The following is an 18,029-nucleotide window of genomic DNA, read 5'->3' as shown; positions in this document are numbered from 1 at the left end:
TTGACCACTGATTACAGTGGTGTATTTAATTAATGAAATAATATTTCTTTTCTTCTGATCACTAAATTCTGTTTCATTTTTGCAACAAGTAAAAAAAACATAAATATACTTCCTGATAAAATATCCTCAAGTTTAAGCTCAAATTAATTTTGTAATTGAGTATTGACTGTGACAGCTTAACACGAGATGATTAAAAAAGCCAGTCTAATTACAGTTTAATTTATTGCAATGAAACTAAGTTCAGGTATATTAATAATGTTTTGGTAGCTACCAATGTATTAAAATCAATCTTTACTTTTGTCATCCCTTTTTAGTGTAGTTTAAATGTTACAGCAATTCCTGCATCAACCAAATCAGCGAAAGATATGTGTAGATTCACAGATGCTGCTCTTGGGCCGGGTCAAGCTCACCATGTTGCAATGTGTACAGCGATGAGTATATGATGTAAATACTTTATATATCACTTTATATTAAAGTCTTGGAAACTTCAAAACATGCATTCATGATGCCTATTTTTAAATGCTGTATATTACGGTATGGGAAGTGTTGAAACCTGTAGAACAGCAACTGTATCTGCCTGTAAATATCACAGACTGTGATCCATCAGATAGGTGGTCACCTCACTGTAAGCATGGTTTTGAATCCAGACCAAATTTTCATTCTGTTCATTGTAAGACATGATGTGAGTTTGTGTGATTTCAATCCAGTTTGGAATGAATGCAATTGCACTAGAATCATCCCCAATTAACAATTAAGCACCAGGAAACTTAATAATCAGACTCCAACAAAAACAGAAGGTGCTAGAGAAAATCTTAATGGTTTGATGCAGAGGATACTTTACTCAGTATCTAATGCTGTACGTAAGACAGCATATCCAACCCCATGCTGTACCTGTCCTCGGAGCATTCAAAGGTAATGTAGAGAGCAAATTGCCCTGTATTTTGCAATATATTATTGACACCTGTTCATGAATGAGACTGAATTTCCCCCAGCTAAACACCAGGGGAACAAAACTCTGTTTTATTTGTTATGATGTGATGGGAAAGAATGTGTTGCATCACTTCCTTGCTTTCATGTTTTTTGGGACATTACTACTCCCATGGTTATCCTTGCGTTTATACTCTATGCTTCTACATACAGCATAGAAACAGGCCCTTTGGTCCACCATGTCTATGCCAATCAACAAACACTAATACCATTTACCTGCACTTGGTCCATAGCTGACTATGCCCTGGCATTTTACGTGCTCATTCAGACGTTTTTTAAATGTTGCAAGAGTACCTGCCTAACCACACTGTTTGGCAGGCAGTACATTCCATGTGTCCAGCACCCTTGAGGAGAAAAAATAACTTTCTCAAATCTTTCTCAAGTCCAGCACACTTGAGGAGAAAAAATAACTTTCTCAAGTCTACTCTAAACTGCTTGCTCCTCACCTTAAGATTATGCCCTCTGGTCTTTGACACATACACGAGGATCCTTTAAACTTGTCAATAGCTGTCTCAACTTGCTTAGCCACCGTCAGAGATTTATGCACATGAGCTCCAATGTTGCTCTGCTCTCCTCAAAGTTGTCTCCTTGTTTCTTCTATCAAAATGCATTACCTCACATTTTCTGCATTGAAATTCATCTGCCAGGTATATGCTATAGAGATGGAAAGAAATATCACTAAGACTAGGCTAGATGGGTGTAAAATAGAGACCGACGCAGCAATGTGTGCCCATCATGTCTACGAAACAGAAGCGACAAAGTGTGGGTTTAATGCTACAGGAAGCAAAGAATTGATGCATATTACAAACTTGGGCAAGGGGAGGTATTACAGTACTACATGGCAGCAGCATTTTCAATATGGGAAAAATCGATGATGCTTCATAGCCAATCATACTGTATGCTTTGATCCATGATTCCCAGCAAGAATAGGGAGTGTGAAATGAGTGGAAAAATATAAGAAAGACAGAGCTGACCTACAGGTCACAGAGAATTAGAAGGATAATTTGACACAGTATTTGAACCAGTATTCTTATGAAATCCGCTTCTTACCTGAACACCAACAGTGATTCAGAAACAGGCTGAAAAGTTACACAGAACATGGTTCACTCTTCAGCCACAAACCTGAACCTTAAAAGAATATATTGATCAGATTGATGCTTCTGTGTAGTGGGAGGATTTGTGGAACTGGGGCTGAAACGTACAAATACACCCCTGGATCCGGATTATCTCCCATGCCCTAATTATAATTCCAATGCTATTAATAAATACCTGACTTGCCTCATTTATCGTGCAGGAAAGGAGCACAAGAAGCGGCAGTAGAGAGTTAGATTCATCAGTTGGAGTGATAATGTAATGGACTATATGCCTGGTACAAAGGATCGATTGATACAGATGGTCTAACCACCCATCCTTACAATGCTAAGTAGGATGTCTGGCCAATATCAGTAGTGGCAGCGATTAACGGAAATGGTTGGTTAGCATCTGTTGGTTGGGTACCTTGGGCTTTTGGTTAAGGGACTGAAAGAAAAGGCTATTATGGGAAAATTTGAATATGATGAGTTAGCCTGTAAATCCACATGATGTTCCAGCTGGGAATGAGGTAGAGTTAATTTCATAAGCAATGATTATATAAATCAGTTAAGATTCATCTTATTCAATTCTAGAAAGTAATCAGGTTAAAAAAATGTTAAACTGAAAATTTATTGCTTCAATCATAAAAATAGCAAATTGCTTCACTCTTTTGTACTGTTCAAATAAAAGAGAACTTAACTTAAGTTTGATGAGCTTATAATCATCAGTTCATTCTTAAGAGCAACTAAGGCCAGGCAATAAATGCCGACCCAACCAGTGTCATTTATGTCCCATGAGTGAATAAATAAAAACAGAAGTAAAACATATTTTCAAAACAAGTGGCAAATTCTGCTTATTATCTCAGCTATGATTCAGAATCAAAACTATATCTCCATAATACTGATACACTTACCCAACACAAAAGACATGCCCAACATCCCCTTGTCCTTACCTACCATCCCACCAGCATCCACATCCAAAAGATCATCAGACGCCATTTCTGCCACCTCCAGCAAGATGCCGCCACCAGACACATATTCCCCTCCCCTCCCTTGTCCGCCTTCCGCAGGGACCGTTCCTTTCGGGACACCCTGGTCCACACTTCCTTCACCCCCAACACCTCCCCACGGCACCTTCCCCTGTAACCGGCGAAGGTGCAACACCTGCCCCTTTACCTCCTCCCTCCCCAGTAACCAAGGGCCAAACATACCTTCCAGGTAAAGCAATACTTCACCTGCACTTCCCAGAATCTAGTCTGCTGCATTTGCTGCTCACAATGTGGTCTCCTCTACATTGGGGAAACGAAGCGTAGACTTGGCAACCACTTTGCAGAACATCTACGTTCTGCTCGCAAAAATGACTCTGAACTACGTGTTGCCTGCCACTTCAATGCACCACCTTGCTCCCTGGCCAACATCTTTGTCTCCGGCTTGCTACAGTGTTCCAGTGAATCCCAATGAAAGCTGGAGGAACAACACCTCATTTTCTGCTTGGGGACCCTACAGCCCTCTGGACTGAATATTGAGTTCAATAATTTTAGGGCCTAAACTCTCCCATGTCCCAGCCCCCCCACCCCACACACCTTGTTACCACATAGCCTGCCATTACACACCCCCTGTTGTTAGTCACTAACAGCCCCCATTAACAACTACTCACCCTCCCAGCCTGATCGTTGGCAATTCCTTTGTCTGTCCAACTGTCTTTCTCTCTCTTTGGGCTCTATCCTATCATTTACTCCCTACCCAACCCACCTCCCTATTTTCTGCATATAAACTGACATTTTCCCTGCCACTATCAGTTCTGAGGAAGGGTCACCGGACCTGAAACGTTAACTCTGTTTTCTCCTCCACAGATGCTGCCAGACCCGCTGAGCTTTTCCAGCAACTTTGTTTTTGTTCCTGATTTACAGCATCCGCAGTTCTTTTAGTTTTTACAAAAGACATGCCTTTCTGCTGCGATGATAGTTTTAAAAAGAGGGTAAACGATTAAAACATTTTGTCAGCCAAGAATCTGAGAACAAAGGATAGATTGGGATGGTGCACCAAGTTTCCAGTCAATGGAATTGAATTGCTGACAACCATATCTTGATGGTAGCTGCTCAAATCTGATTTCAATCAATCTGGATCCAAGTCTTTGGAAACTGGTTTTTCAGGTTTTACAAGGTAATTAAAATATTAGGATTTGGATGCTACCAAGTTACCAGAATCATCAATTGAAAAGAGAATTTAAGGAGAGAGACTTTCAACTTCTGGAATGTTTTCCTTACTGATTCTTAGGTCTATAAAACAGGGGCACAAGGAATCTTGGACATTGAACAAAGAGATTTTCAATTGCCAAATGTTTTGTCAAAACAACCAGTTTTGATAGGGTCCTAAGGGAGGAGGAGGGTGGAAGGGATTTGTAATAGAAATTCCAGAACATAGAGATGAAGAGATTGAAGACTAAAGTTACCAATCATGGGCAAACCATAGAAGAATGCACAAGAAGCCAATACCAGAAGAAATGTTTGGCAGAAACAGTTATGCAACCGGAGGAGATTAGAGAAAGGGAGTGAGGGAAGTGAGATGTTGGAGGTTAGAATCTAATATATCGAGTGTTGAGTGAGTGAGACTTCTTTCACGGAATGAGGACGTCGCTGGCTGGGCCGATATTTATTGCATGACCCTAGCATCTCCTAAGAACTGAGTACTGTCCTGACAGTGCAGATGATACATTGATTTTGCACGACGTAGCTGCTGGCTGATCCTATTGTGAGCCACAGTGACCACATCAGCCGTAAGTGTGTGCAGCTCAAAGAACTTTCAGCTCAGAGTTGATGAGCTGGAATCCAAGGTCCAGGCATTGTGGCACATTGGGACGGGGCAAGTTACCTTGACACTGTGTTCCAGGCAGTCACACCCTGTAACTTAAATATTGCACATTTGATCACCAATCAAGGACTGGAAACTGTTACAACAAGTGAGGCAGTTAGAGAGATCCTGAATACAGCATTTGAGGAGCCTCAGCTCTTGACCTTGTCCAAATAGGTATGAGGTACTTGCTCCCTGTGTGGATAAGAACAATCTGCAGTGAGGATGGTCAAACTGACCACTGCACCATGGTCCAGGAAGCCATTCAAGTGGTGGGAGCACAAAGAAAATTGGTAGTAGTAGGAGATTCTATCATTAGAGAGACAGACAGAATCCTTTGTGAGCAGGATCGAAGTTCATGCATTGTGTGTTGCCTGCCTGGTACCAAGGTGAAGGACATCTCGATTTGGCTTGAAAGGATATTACAGAGGGAGGGGGAGGATGCAGTTGTTGTGGTCCGTGTTGGCACTAACAACACAGGCAAGAGTAGGCGAGAGGTCCTGTTTGGGGATTACCAGGAATTAGGGGCAAATTTAAAAACCATGACCTCAAGAGTTATAATCTCTGAATTAGTACCTGAGCCATGTGCAAATTGACAAAATAAATTAAGGAAGTACATGTGGCTAAAAGGGTGGTGTAGGAAAGAGGGGTTTAATTTACTGGGGCACTGACATCAGTTTTAGGACAGGAGGTACTATTGGAACAGTTTCTATCTGAACCAAACTAGGACCAAGATCGTAGTGGTAAAGCTAAACAGGGTGGCCACAGCGACTCAGAATCATAGAGTAATACAGAATGGGAACAGGCCCTTCAGCCCAAAGTGGTCCATGCTGACCATGGTGCTCACTCAGCTAGTTCCAATTGCCCGTATTTGATCCATACCCCTCTAAACCCTCCCCAACCAGATGCCTATCCAAATATTTTTTACATGTTGCTATTGTACCGCCTCAACCACTTTCTCTGGCAGCCCATTCCATGTACGCGCCACTCTCTGCCTGAAGAAGTTGCCCCAAAGGTCTTTCTTAAATCTATCCCCTCTCACCTTAAACCTATGCTCTCTAGTTTTCAATTCCCCATCCCTGGGAAAAAGACGATATGCATTCATCCTATCTATTCCCCTCATGATTTCATACACCTCAATAAGGTCACCGCTCATTCTCCTACATTCCAATGAATAAAGTCTTATCCTGTCCAACCTGTCCCTATAACTCAGGCCTACTAGTCCTGGCAACATCCTCGTAAATCTTTGCACACTTTCCTGCTTAACCATGTCTTTCCTATAACAGGGTGACCAAAACTGTACACAATACCCCAAGTGTGGCCTCACCAACAACTTATACAACTGTAACATAACGTCCCAACTCCTATACTCAATGCCTTTACCGATGAAGGCCAGCATGCTAAATGCTTTCTTCACCACCCTGTCCACCTGTGACACCGCTTTCAACGAACCATGTACTTGTACTCGTAGGTCCCGCTGTTCTACAACACTCCTCAGGACCTTACCATTTACTGTATAAGTCTTATCTTGGTTTGACTTTCCACTTATCTGCATTGAATTGCATTTGCCAATCCTCAGCCCACTTCCCCATCTGATCAATATCCCTCTGTAATTATTGATAACCTTCCTTGTTATCATTGACAACTCCTAAGTTTGCATCATGTGCAAACTTACTAATCATGCCTTGTACATTCACATCTTAAAGGGTGAGAGGGCTCTGGAGAGTCAGAGAATCATACAGCACGGAAACAGACCCTTCGGTCCAACCAGCCCATGCCAACCAAGTTCCCAAACTAAACTAGTCCCACTTGCCTGCCCATTTCCATCCAAATCTTTCCTATTCACGAACATATCCAAATTTCTTTTAAATGTCATAACTCTACCCGCACCTACCACTTCCTCTGGAAGTTCATTCCACATAAAAACCACTCTCTGAGTAAAAAGTTGCCCCTCCTGTCCTTTTTAAATCATTCTCTTCCCACCATAAAAATATGGCCCCTAGTTTTGAACTCTCCACCCTAGGGAGAAGACTCTTGTCATTCACCTTATCTATGTCCATCATTTTATAAAGCTCTGTAAGGTCACCCCTCAACCTCCTAGATTCCAGCGAAAAAGGTCCCAGGATTTCCAGTCTATTTTTACATCTCAAACCCTCCAGTCCCAGCAACATCCTGGTAAATCTTTTCTGAACACTCTCCAGTTTAATAAGATCCTTCCTATACTAGGGTGATCAGAACTGTACACTGTACTCTAGAAGAGGCCTCACTAATGTCCTGTACAATCTCAACATGAAGTCCCAACTCCTATACGCAAAGGTCTGAGCAATGACGTCAAGCATACTAAACGTCTTCTGAATCACTCTATCTAGATGTGACACAAATTTCAAAGAATTATATCTCTGAACCTGTAGGTCTCTCTGTTCTACAACACTACCCAGGACCCTAGCATTGATTGTATAATTCCTGTCCTTGTTTGCATTACCAAAATGCAATACCTCACATTTATCCAAATTAAACTCCATTTACCACTCCTCAGCCCACTGATCCAATTGATCAAGATCTCTTTGCAGTCTTAGGTAACCTTCTTCACTGTCCTCTATACCACTGACATGCTGACCTGGCTTATATGTGGGTCTTCACCAACATCTCCTCGAAGCTACTTGGCTGTTCACATGTGCAGCCATTCTGATGGTCTGTGCATGGTGATTAATATCGATTACAGAATCCACTTCCAGTTCCGGACATGCTACCACACACAGAGCTCAGAGAGCCACGTAACCGGGAAGAAAATTAGAGGGAATGTCGGCCTACAGGTGACTTCTCCCGTTCGTAAAAGGAACAAGAACGAAAGGGCATCAATTTATAGTGACACACAAAAGAAGCAAGGGCGATGTAAGAAAAATCTTTCTTGCAATGAATTGTTAGGGTCTGGAATACATTGCCTGAATGTATGATGGAGGGCAGGTTTGATTGAAGCATTCAAGAGGGTGATTATTTGGATAGCAAAAATCAGGAGATTGTCACTGGGTAATGATGCTCGATTGGAGTACCAGAGCAGATATGATGGACTGAATGGCCTTCTGTGCTAGTAACATGGTTGACTCTTAACTGTACAAAATGGCGAAGTAAGCCATTTACTTCAAGAGTACTGAGGGTCGGGTAATAAATGTTGGTGCAGCCCAGTGACACCCACATTTCAGGCAAGAGCTGAGGGTGGGGGAGAGGGGAGGGTTGTGCAATCAGAATGTTCCGTGAAGATCAAACCTTGTGTGAATTCTTGTGCAGCATCCCGTCACTACAGCAGTTACTGGTGTTGTATAACATTTTGGAGGGATCGCTCTCCCGGAACCAGGAGGGGATAAGACCCCATCGCATGGCTGCTAGAAGCTGCTCAGCACTCTCTGCATCCTGTCAACACAAACAGACAGACAGATCGGTCATCCAACACCAAAGAAAAATATTTACAACCGTCCGCATCTTCACGGTGTGTTCAGTTCCTGCCTCATGGCAATTCCTGAACAGCAAGATGCGTAAAGGTTATTAAAGATTCCAGAACAAATAATAGGACAGATTGAAAAGGTCAACTTCAGGCACAGCAGATAAGGGAACAACTAGATTGAGGGTGTGGTACTTCAGTATATGTAATATACAAAACAAGGTAAATGAGCTTGGAGAGGTTGGCAGGTACGATGTGTGGGTATCACAGAGACGTGACTACAAGGGGATTAGGACTGGGAACTAAATATCCAAAGATACACGTCCTACCAAAAGGATTGAGTTTTTTAAAGGGGTGACAAAGATGATTGATGAATGCAGAACAGCAGACATTGTCTATATGGACTTCAGCATGGCATTCAACAAGGTTCTGCATGGTAGACTGATTAGTAAGGTTAGATCACATGAAATCCAGGGGAGCTGGCCAATTGGATATAAAATTGGATTGAAAGTAGGTGACAGAGGGTGAAGGTAGAGGGTTGCATTTCAGACTGGAGGCCTGTGACCAGTAGTGTGCCATAAGGATTGGTTCTGGGTCCACTGCTTTTTGTCATTTATATAAATGATTTGGATGTGCATACAGGTGGTATGTTTAGTAAGTTTGCAGATGACACCAACATTGGTGGTGTGGTGGACAGTGAAGAAGGTTATCTCAAAGCACAATGGGACCTTGATCAGATGGGCCAATGGGCCAAGGAGTGGCAGGTGGAGTTCAATTTAGATAAATGTGACTTGTTGCATTTTGGTAAGGCAAACAGGTCAGACTTGTATAGTTAATGGTAGAGCCCTGGGGAGTGTTGCTGAATAAAGAGACCTAGGAATGCAGATGCATAGTTCCTTGAAAGTGGAGTCACAGATAGACAGGGTGGTGAAGTAGGCATTCAGTATGCTTACCTTCATTGAGGATAGGAGTTGGGATGTCATGTTATGGCTGTACAGGACATTGGTAAGGCTGTTTTTATAATATTGCATTCAGTTCTAGTCTCCCTGCTATAGGAAAGATGTTGCTAAGTTTGAAAGGGTTCAGAAAAGATTTCCAAGGATGTTGGAAAGTTTGAGCTCTAGGGAGAGGCTGAATAGGATGGAGCTTCTTTTCCTGGAGTGTTGGAGGCTGAGGGGTAACCATATAGAGGTTTATAAAATCATGAGGGGCATGGATAGGGTGAATAGCCCAGGTCTTTTTAGAATAGAATAGATAGAACATCCTTTATTGTCACATATATTCAATGAGTATAGTGAAAAGTTTACACGTCACCATATCAGCAACAACTTAGATAGAAAAGTACTTAGGCACAGCTTCTTTAGTTACAAGTTCTTAGACAATAGCGAAATAAAATGTCCAGCATTACAGAAATAGAAGTTCAGTACAATTACACTGGCTCCCAGCTTCCAGAATGCACTAGATCCTGGCTCCACACCACGCCAGCAACATGCCACACCAGGAGACCGCTGCAGGAGGCTGGAATGTCGTCACACTGACACCAGGAGGTTGCCATGCTGGGAGGCCACTGCCCCAGACCGGGAGTTGAAGTCAGTGCCGGAGGCCGGGGATTGTTGCTTGCTGGAGGCCAGAAGTCGAAGAGAAGGAAAAATAGGCACTAAGATGAAGAAAAAGAGAAGAGAAGAAGAAGAAGAACAGGCAGAGCGGACGAACTTTGGCTGGAGTGTCCTACTCCACCACCATCTTTTTTAGTTCCCAAAAAGAGGGATTTCTGGAATGTCTATGGAGATGATTTTTCTTCTGAGAAGCTTGTGGTAGAGTCCACTAGTGAACATAGAATCCCTCCAGTATGGAAGCAAGCCATCAGGCCCATCAGTTCCACACCAACCCTCTGAAGAGGATACCACCCAGATCCAACCCCTACCCTACCCTATCCCTGTATTTCCCATGGCCAATCCACGTTAACTTGCACATCTTTGGGCTGTAGGAGGTTGCCTTGTTTGTCCTGCCCAAGTGCATCACCTCACATTTATTCAGATTGAATTCCTTTTGCCACTGATCAGCCCATCTGACCAGCATTATGTTCACACTACTTATTAATTTCTTAAAACCTGTAGAAAATTGTACTACATGTTCTTATGTTTCCAGCTAAGTTTCTCTCACATTCTTAATTTCTCCCTGCTCTTTCTTGGTCAATCTTTGCAGTTCTTTGCATCCTGTCCAAACTGCATTTTACACTCTAAGCCACTCAACTATCCTGATTTGGAAATATATCCCATTCCTCCACTGTCACTGGGACAAAATCCTGGAACACCTTCCCTAACTCCTTCCCCAACAAGGCAAGGAAATACATGATGAATAGTAGGACTTTGGGAAGCACCAAAGATTAGAGGGAACTTTGAATGTAGGTCCACTGGTCTCTTAAGTTATAAGGAAAGATGAATAAAGATAATTAAGAAGCCATCTGCTACATTTTCCTTTATTACCTGAGGCTCAAAGTTTAAGAACAGGGAGGTTATGCTGGAACTGTATAAAACATCGGTTAGACCACAGCTAGAGTATTGTGTGCATTATAGGATGGATGTGATAGCGCTGGAGAGAGTGCAGAGTAAATTTACCAGATTGTTGCCTGAGCTGGAGAGTTTCAGTTATGAAGAGAGATTGGATAGTCTGAAGATGTTTTCCTTGGAACAGAGGAGATTGAGAGGGGTCGTGATAAAGATGTATAAAATTATAAACAGCGTAGATAGGATCAACAGGAAGAAACTTTTCCACTTCATTGAGGCATAAATTTAAGGCAAGGAGCGGGGGTTTAGATAAGATGTGAGGAAATACTTTTTTATTTAGAGGTTGGTGGGACTCTGGAACTCACTGCCTGTAAGGGTGGTAGAGGCAGAAATCCTCATAATATTTAAGAAGTATTTAGATGTGCACTTGCAATGCCAAGGCATACAAGGCTATGGGCCAAAGTGCTGGAAAATAGAATTAAAATAGTTGGGTGGCTGTTTTTGAATGCCATGGACATGATGGGCTGAAGGGCCTTTTTCTGTGCTGTAGATCTCTATGACTAAAAGATTGTGAGAGAATACTCCCTAATTGATTGGATGAATTTTGACAGGATCACTGGGTCAAAATCCTAGAACTCCCTCTGTACTGGCTCTATGGCTCCAACATCAGCACAAGGACTGCAACAGTTCAAGAAGACGGTTCATCACCACCTTCTCAAGAGCAGCTGGGTATAGGCAATAAATCCTGACCCAGCCAGTGACTCCCATGTCCCATGAATGAAAGAATAAAAAGAGAGATGGATGCTTTCTCTTTGTAGGCTGAATATTTCCACGGTATTGTCCAGACACAAGGCTGTAGTCACTTGCACAGGAACCAATCAAGAGTTTCTTACTATACTGAGCTCTGCTGAGACCACAACAACTGGCATTGATTGAAAAGACATTTAGATGACTGTCTCTTGGTAGAATTGCCTTAAACACACACACACACACACAGACACACACACATGCACTCAGTGCCAACTGCAAAATATTGCAGAGAGTTGTGAACGCAGCCTAGTCCATCATAAAAACCAGCCTTTCTTCCATTGACTCCATCTATACTTCCTGCTGCCTTGGAAAAGCAGCCAACATTGTCAAAGACCCCTCCCACACTCTTGTCTGCCCTGTTCCTTCAGGCAAAAGATACAAAAGTTTGAAAACACATACCAAACAGATTCAAGAACAGCTTCTTCCCCGCTATTATCAGATTTATGAATGGACCTCTCATACATTAGGGTTGATCTTTTCCTGCACCTTCTGTGTAACTGTAACACTATATTCTGCATTCTGTTCTGTTACCCTGATATAATTATGTAAGGTATGATTTGTCTGGATAGCAAAACAATATTTTTCTAGGTATATGTGACGATACTAAATCAAATCAAAATTCCTGCTGTCACTACTCCAATAAGACAACATTGTACGTACAATTCACAATTCCCCAGTATTGTTTTGAATGTTTCAAACATCATCCTATTCAGAGTCTTCCATCATAGAAACAGTCCTTTAGGCTCACCATGTCTATGCTGACCAACAGTACGAAACTACACTAATCCCACTTAGCTGCACTTGGTCCATAGCCGACTGTGCCCCAGCATTGTAAGTTCTCATCCAGATGCTTCTTAAATGTTATGAGAGTACCTGCCTCTACCACCCTCTCAGACAGTATATTTCATATTTCTACTGTTCTCTGGGTGAAAAAAAAATCCTCTGATCTCCTCTAAACTACTTACTCCTCACCTTTAACTTATGCCCTCTGGTCTTAGACACATTTGCAATGGGGAAGATATTCTCATGATCCGCCCTGGCTATGCCTCCTAGAACGTCGTATATCTCAATCAGATCGCCCTCAGCCTCCTCAGCTCCAGGGAAAACAAAGCCAGCCGATCCAATCTCTCCTCATCACTGAGACTTTCCATCCCAGCCAACATCCCAGTGAATCTCCTCTGTGACCTCTCCAGTGCAAACACATCCCTCCGATAGTGTGATGACTGGGACTGTACACAGTGTTTTTTAATTCACTCAGCAGTTGTGGGCATCGCTGGGTGGTCAGCAATTATTGCCCATTGCTAGATGCCCTTGAGAAGGTGGTGGTAAGCTGCCTTCTTGAACCACTGCAGCCCACCTGCTGTAGACAGACCCAAGAATGCCATTAGGGAGGGAATTCCAGAAATTTCACCCAGTGACATTGAAGGAACGGTGATGTATTTCCAAGTCAGGATTGTGAGTGGCTTGGATGGGAACCTGCAAGTGGTGGTGTTCCCATGTATCTGCTGCTCTTGTCATTCTAGATGGAAGTGTTTATGGGTTTGGAAGGTGCTGCCTGAGGATCTTTAGTGAATTTCTGCAGTGCATCTTGTAGACAGGGCACACTGCTGCTACTGAGCATTGCTCAGTTAGGATAACCTGGGTCTAATTGGTGGTAGTCATTGCCTAGCTTTGTGTGATGCAAATGTCACTTGCCATTTGTCAGCCCAACTTTGGATATTGTCCATATCTGTTGCATTTGAACATGGACTGCTTCAGTATCTGAGGAGTTGTGAATGGTGCTAAATGTTGTGCAATCATTGGTGAACATCCCCACTTTTGGCCTTCTGTAGGGGGGAAGGTCATTGATGAAGCAGCTGAAGATGGTTGGGTCTAGGACATTATCCTAAGGAACTCCTGCAGAGATGTCCTGAGATGACTGTCCTTCAACAACCACAACCATCTTCCTAGATTTTAGATTTAGACTTTATTGTCACGTGTACTTAAGTACAAAATTACAGGAGTAGTGAAAGTTTTCAATCTTGCCACACATGGCATTATCTTAGGTACAAGTACCTAGGTAACAAAAACTTAAGAGCAAGGCAGAAAGAAATAAGGAACAAAGTTAAAAGTTAAACATTACTGTCCATCTTAGCATTAAACCAAAAAATAAAGAAATAAAGCTAAAAGTTCAACCATACAGTCTTTCTTAAGTGCTTAGCCATGCTAGGACTGCACTTCCTACAAGGACTCAATCTCCTCTGCTTTGGTATGCTTTCCTCATGCTGGCTTGGTCTTCCCTGCTTTCATTGTGACTGTCGATGTTGGGGGAACCTCCATCACTGTATTGGGCTCAATCCTGGGATCCTAGATAACCAAAGTCCTGATCCAGGCCTTCAGCCACTGTCACAGACTGGACTGCCAAAGACCCTCTGCCTCACCTTCGATCCGCGGACCGGGCATTGGAAACTCACGGAGAGTTCCAGGTCAGACCTCCAGCTGCTGCCTTGCACTGAACATCCAGCTCACTGCCAAATTCAACAAGCTCGATATGTGCCAGGCATGACTCCAACCACCAAAGAGTTTGCCCCTGGACTCCCATTAATTCCAGGTTTGTTAGGACTCCTTGATGCCGCGCTTGGTCGAATGCAGCCTTGATGTCAAGGGATGTCACTCTCACCTCACCTCTGGAATTCAGCTCTTTTGTCCATGTTTGAACCAAGGCTGTAATGAGGTCAGGAGCTGAGTGGCAGAACCCAAACTGGGCATCACTGAGCAGGTTATTGCTGAGCAGGTGCTGCTTGATGGCGCTGTTACTGACACCTTCCATCACGTTACTGATGATTGAGAGTGGACTGATGGGTGATAATTGGCTGGGTTGGATTTGTCCTGGTTTTTGTGCACAGGACATATCTGGGCAATTTTCCACAATAGATGACAGTATTGTAACCATAATGGGGAGGTGCTGGTGTTTGAATGGGGTCAGAAGTCAGCTGACACAAGTTTATAATCCAATGGGTTTATTTGAAATCACCTGACGAAGGGGCAGTGCTCAGAAAGCTTGTGATTTCAAATAAAGCTGTTGGACTGTAACCTGGTGTTGTGTGACTACTGACCAGTGTTTTAACCGTAACGGGACAGCTTAGCTAAAAGATTAGGAGGTTCTGGAACACAAGTCTTCAGTACTATTGCCAGACTGTTGTCAATGCCCTAGCCTTTTCAATATGCAGTGTCTCCAACCATTTCTTGATATCATGTGAAGTAATTGAATTGGCTGAAGACTGTCTCAGGACCACTAGAGGAGGCCAAGATGGATCACCCACTTGGCACTTCTGACTGAAGATTGTTTCAGCTTTATCTTTTGCACTAATAAGTTGGGTTCTTCCATCATTCAGGATGAGGATATTTGTGGAGCCTCATCCTCCAGTGAGTTGTTTATTTGTCTACCACCATTCGCAATGGGATGTGGCAGGACTGCAGAGCTTAGATCTGATCCACTGGTTGGGGGATCACTTAGCTCTGCCTATCATTTGTTGCTTTTGCTGTTTGGCGTGCAAGTAGTCCTGTTTGGTAGCTTTACTAAGTTGACATCTTTTTTAGGTGAGCCTGGTGCTGCACCTGGCATGCCCTCCTGCATTCTCCATTGAACCAGGGTTAATCCCCTGGCTTGATGGTAATGGTTGAGTAGGGGATATGACGATACTATGGCTTTAAGAGGTGTATTTTGTCCCTTTTTTGTGGAGGGGTTGAGACAGAGGTGCTGAGCAACTGTTCCAAGCCAATAAAGTAAATAGCTGGTGAGGCCTTAGGGTTTTTTTTTTACTTTTGAATGGACCTCTCAAATGTTAATTCTTATCTGTCTCTGCAGCTGTAACACTGCCAGGGACCTGGGTTCAATTCCACCCTCAGGTGACTGTCTATGTGAAGTTTGCATATTCTCCTCATGGGTTTTGTTTGGATGCTCTGGTTTCCTCCCCGTCTAAAGATATGCAGTTTAGGTGGATTGGTCATGAGAAATTTCTCATAATGTGCAGATTAGGATTAGCCATGGGAAAATGCAAGGTCACAGGGATGGGATGAGGCTCAGTGGGCTAATATTCGGAGGGTATGTGTGGACTCAATGGGCTGAATGGCCTGCTTCCACACTGTAGGGATTCTACAATTCTACATGGCAACAATAAATCAAACTCATTTTATGTGATGACCTTCAATAAGGAGCTGGATGAGTATATTAATTGAGATATTAATTGTCCTGTACCATCAAGGAGCTGTTCACTTTCCAGGACCCAACTGGATATGAAATGTTTTCTTCTGTCCAATAAATTTAGTGGTTGCTAGTTTGAGAAGTCAAGAAACGTAGCTATAGTTTTCTGGGAGGAGTGGGATTCAGTTAGTAGTTTTTCCCTTCTGCATATCAAATCATGGTTTAACTTCAGCTTTATGGGTGGTATTTCTAGACCAATGAGATGAAATATTGGGTGATGTTGGAAGTGAGAGAAATGGGGTCGTGTGTGATAATATATGTAGCTTGTAGCACACATAAACGAAACTACTTCAAAATCCGACTGATAATTCGAAATTGGTTTCTAGTGTAATTCTTAGCACACTTTGAATTATTTAATGAATGTTGTTCCATAGCAGAATCACATCTACTGTTGGACACACTGTTTTGTGTTTTTGCAAGCATGGGCTGGTTGAACAGTCAACATGCTGCTCATTATGAACAGTCAACAGGGCATATTGTTTGACTGGTCTGCCTGTAATTGGGTCAAACAGCCAAGTGACAATAAAGGATATTCTGTTCTACTCTATCCTATATATCTGGCATCACAACAGCACTGAAACTCAAATATCACATTACTCAGTTGTGTAATAGGCAAGACATCTTTTTGGCTTGATTACAGCATCCTGTTGGTGGAGAAGATCACTTGTGTTTTATTAGCAGCTTGGGACAGCGAGCTTCATCTGTTGCTCAAACATTTGAGACACCTTCACCCTCCAAGGTAATATAGTGTTTCTTTCCAAAGTTCGGTTTCTTGCGTCCTGGTCTGATGAATACATGATGAAAAGTTTTACTTCGTGTCTCTTTTTTGCAAAGTTTAATATCCCATTTTCTAAATAAATATGAAAATAGTCACAGAATACCTCCAGTTACATCCTGTTCATTTCCATTCCTTCCCTGCCTATCTGTTATTTTATTAGTTGGATCAATAATTTGTTTTCAATTCTGTGAGTTTCGATTTCAGATAACAACCTCTGATTAAAGACTTCATCAAATGCTGTCTGGAAGTTTACATAAATGAAATTAATGAGAGATTCCCCACACACTATTTCAGTCACCTCTTCAAAAAAATTCAATCAGTTCTAAACCTCAAACCTAAGATACTCTCTCAAATACTCCCAAGTGTAAGATTTTTGGGAGAGAACCAGCCTTCAGATTAATACTGACATCTACCTGCCTACCACAAGCTTCCAGAGTCTGTTTCAGACAATTTCCATGAACTTCCACCTAGTCTTAGTTTTAATAGTTCATTGTCTGCCTATTTAGTCTCTCTGTATTAGGCCTGGAAAGCCAAAGATGATTTAAATCAACATGAATTCGCTACTGAACTATTTACTAGCCTGAGAATTAAACAAGACTTAAAACAGTGACTTCTCAGCAAAATGATCAAACTCAGATAGAACTTTTGCACAAAGATAGGAAATGAGCAGTTGATAAACTGAAATTAATTTGGGTTGAAGCATAAAGATCTATAGCATAGACCTGCAGCCCATTATGTCCCCAGTTCAAAAGCAACTTCTGAACTATTGTAATCCCATTTTCCAGCACTTGGCCCATAGCCTTGGCATTGTAATGCACATCTAAATACTTATTAAAATCATGAAAGGGGTTTCTGCCTCTACCACCCTTACAGACAGTGAGTTCCAAATTTGCACCATCCTCTGGGCGATATTTTTTCCACAACAGGTGGAACAGTGAATGGAGAAATATCCACTGGTGTCATTTGAGAAGGAGGCCACTCCCTATTCACAACCTCCCAGTTTGGACACAGGCCAAAGATAATCTTCTTCAATCGTGGGTATGAATCTTCAAACCCATGTGAAGATTACAATGAGGTTCTGTCAGCTGCAAACATTCAAAATATTTTGATCAAGAAATTAAAGAAGGTACATTGTGCAACCTTTCTAAATGTCAGGAGACGTAGATAGGACCTGAGTCAGGGACAGCAGCTGGGTTTTCAAAATCCCCAAGTCTGGCTTTATGCAGCAGATACTCCATGAATTCTGTTCTTCCTTGTTCGCTCGTTAAGTTTGGAACTGGCTCAATGATTATCACAATCCAAAAAACCAACAGTTCAATCATTCACCGAATCTCACCCACACCACTCC

At 42.4% G+C, this 18,029-nt stretch overlaps 2 protein-coding genes across 2 annotated transcripts in view; one reads left to right on the top strand and one right to left on the bottom strand.

Moving 5' to 3' along the window:
- The window catches only part of stimate (STIM activating enhance), a 123,936-nt gene extending 123,443 nt beyond the window's left edge, over positions 1-493 (top strand). The window contains exon 9 of the transcript XR_007263866.1: positions 315-493. The gene's annotated coding sequence lies outside the window, so the exon portion shown is untranslated. The remainder of the gene's footprint in view (positions 1-314) is intronic.
- The window catches only part of LOC109933574 (protein RFT1 homolog), a 70,921-nt gene that overhangs the window by 5,171 nt on the left and 47,721 nt on the right, over positions 1-18,029 (bottom strand). Inside the window, exons 9-10 of the mRNA XM_048606651.1 lie at positions 8,172-8,315; positions 1,434-1,641 (exon numbers count right to left, since the gene is read on the bottom strand). Of these exons, the coding sequence (XP_048462608.1) occupies positions 1,624-1,641; positions 8,172-8,315 (162 nt within the window). The 3' untranslated portion in view covers positions 1,434-1,623. The remainder of the gene's footprint in view (positions 1-1,433; positions 1,642-8,171; positions 8,316-18,029) is intronic.

Source organism: Rhincodon typus, chromosome 16, assembly GCF_021869965.1.
Source record: "Rhincodon typus isolate 14 chromosome 16, sRhiTyp1.1, whole genome shotgun sequence".
Classification (NCBI taxonomy): domain Eukaryota; kingdom Metazoa; phylum Chordata; class Chondrichthyes; order Orectolobiformes; family Rhincodontidae; genus Rhincodon; species Rhincodon typus.
The sequence above is the reverse complement of the archived record's forward strand: the minus strand, read 5'-3'. Positions and strand labels throughout refer to the sequence as shown.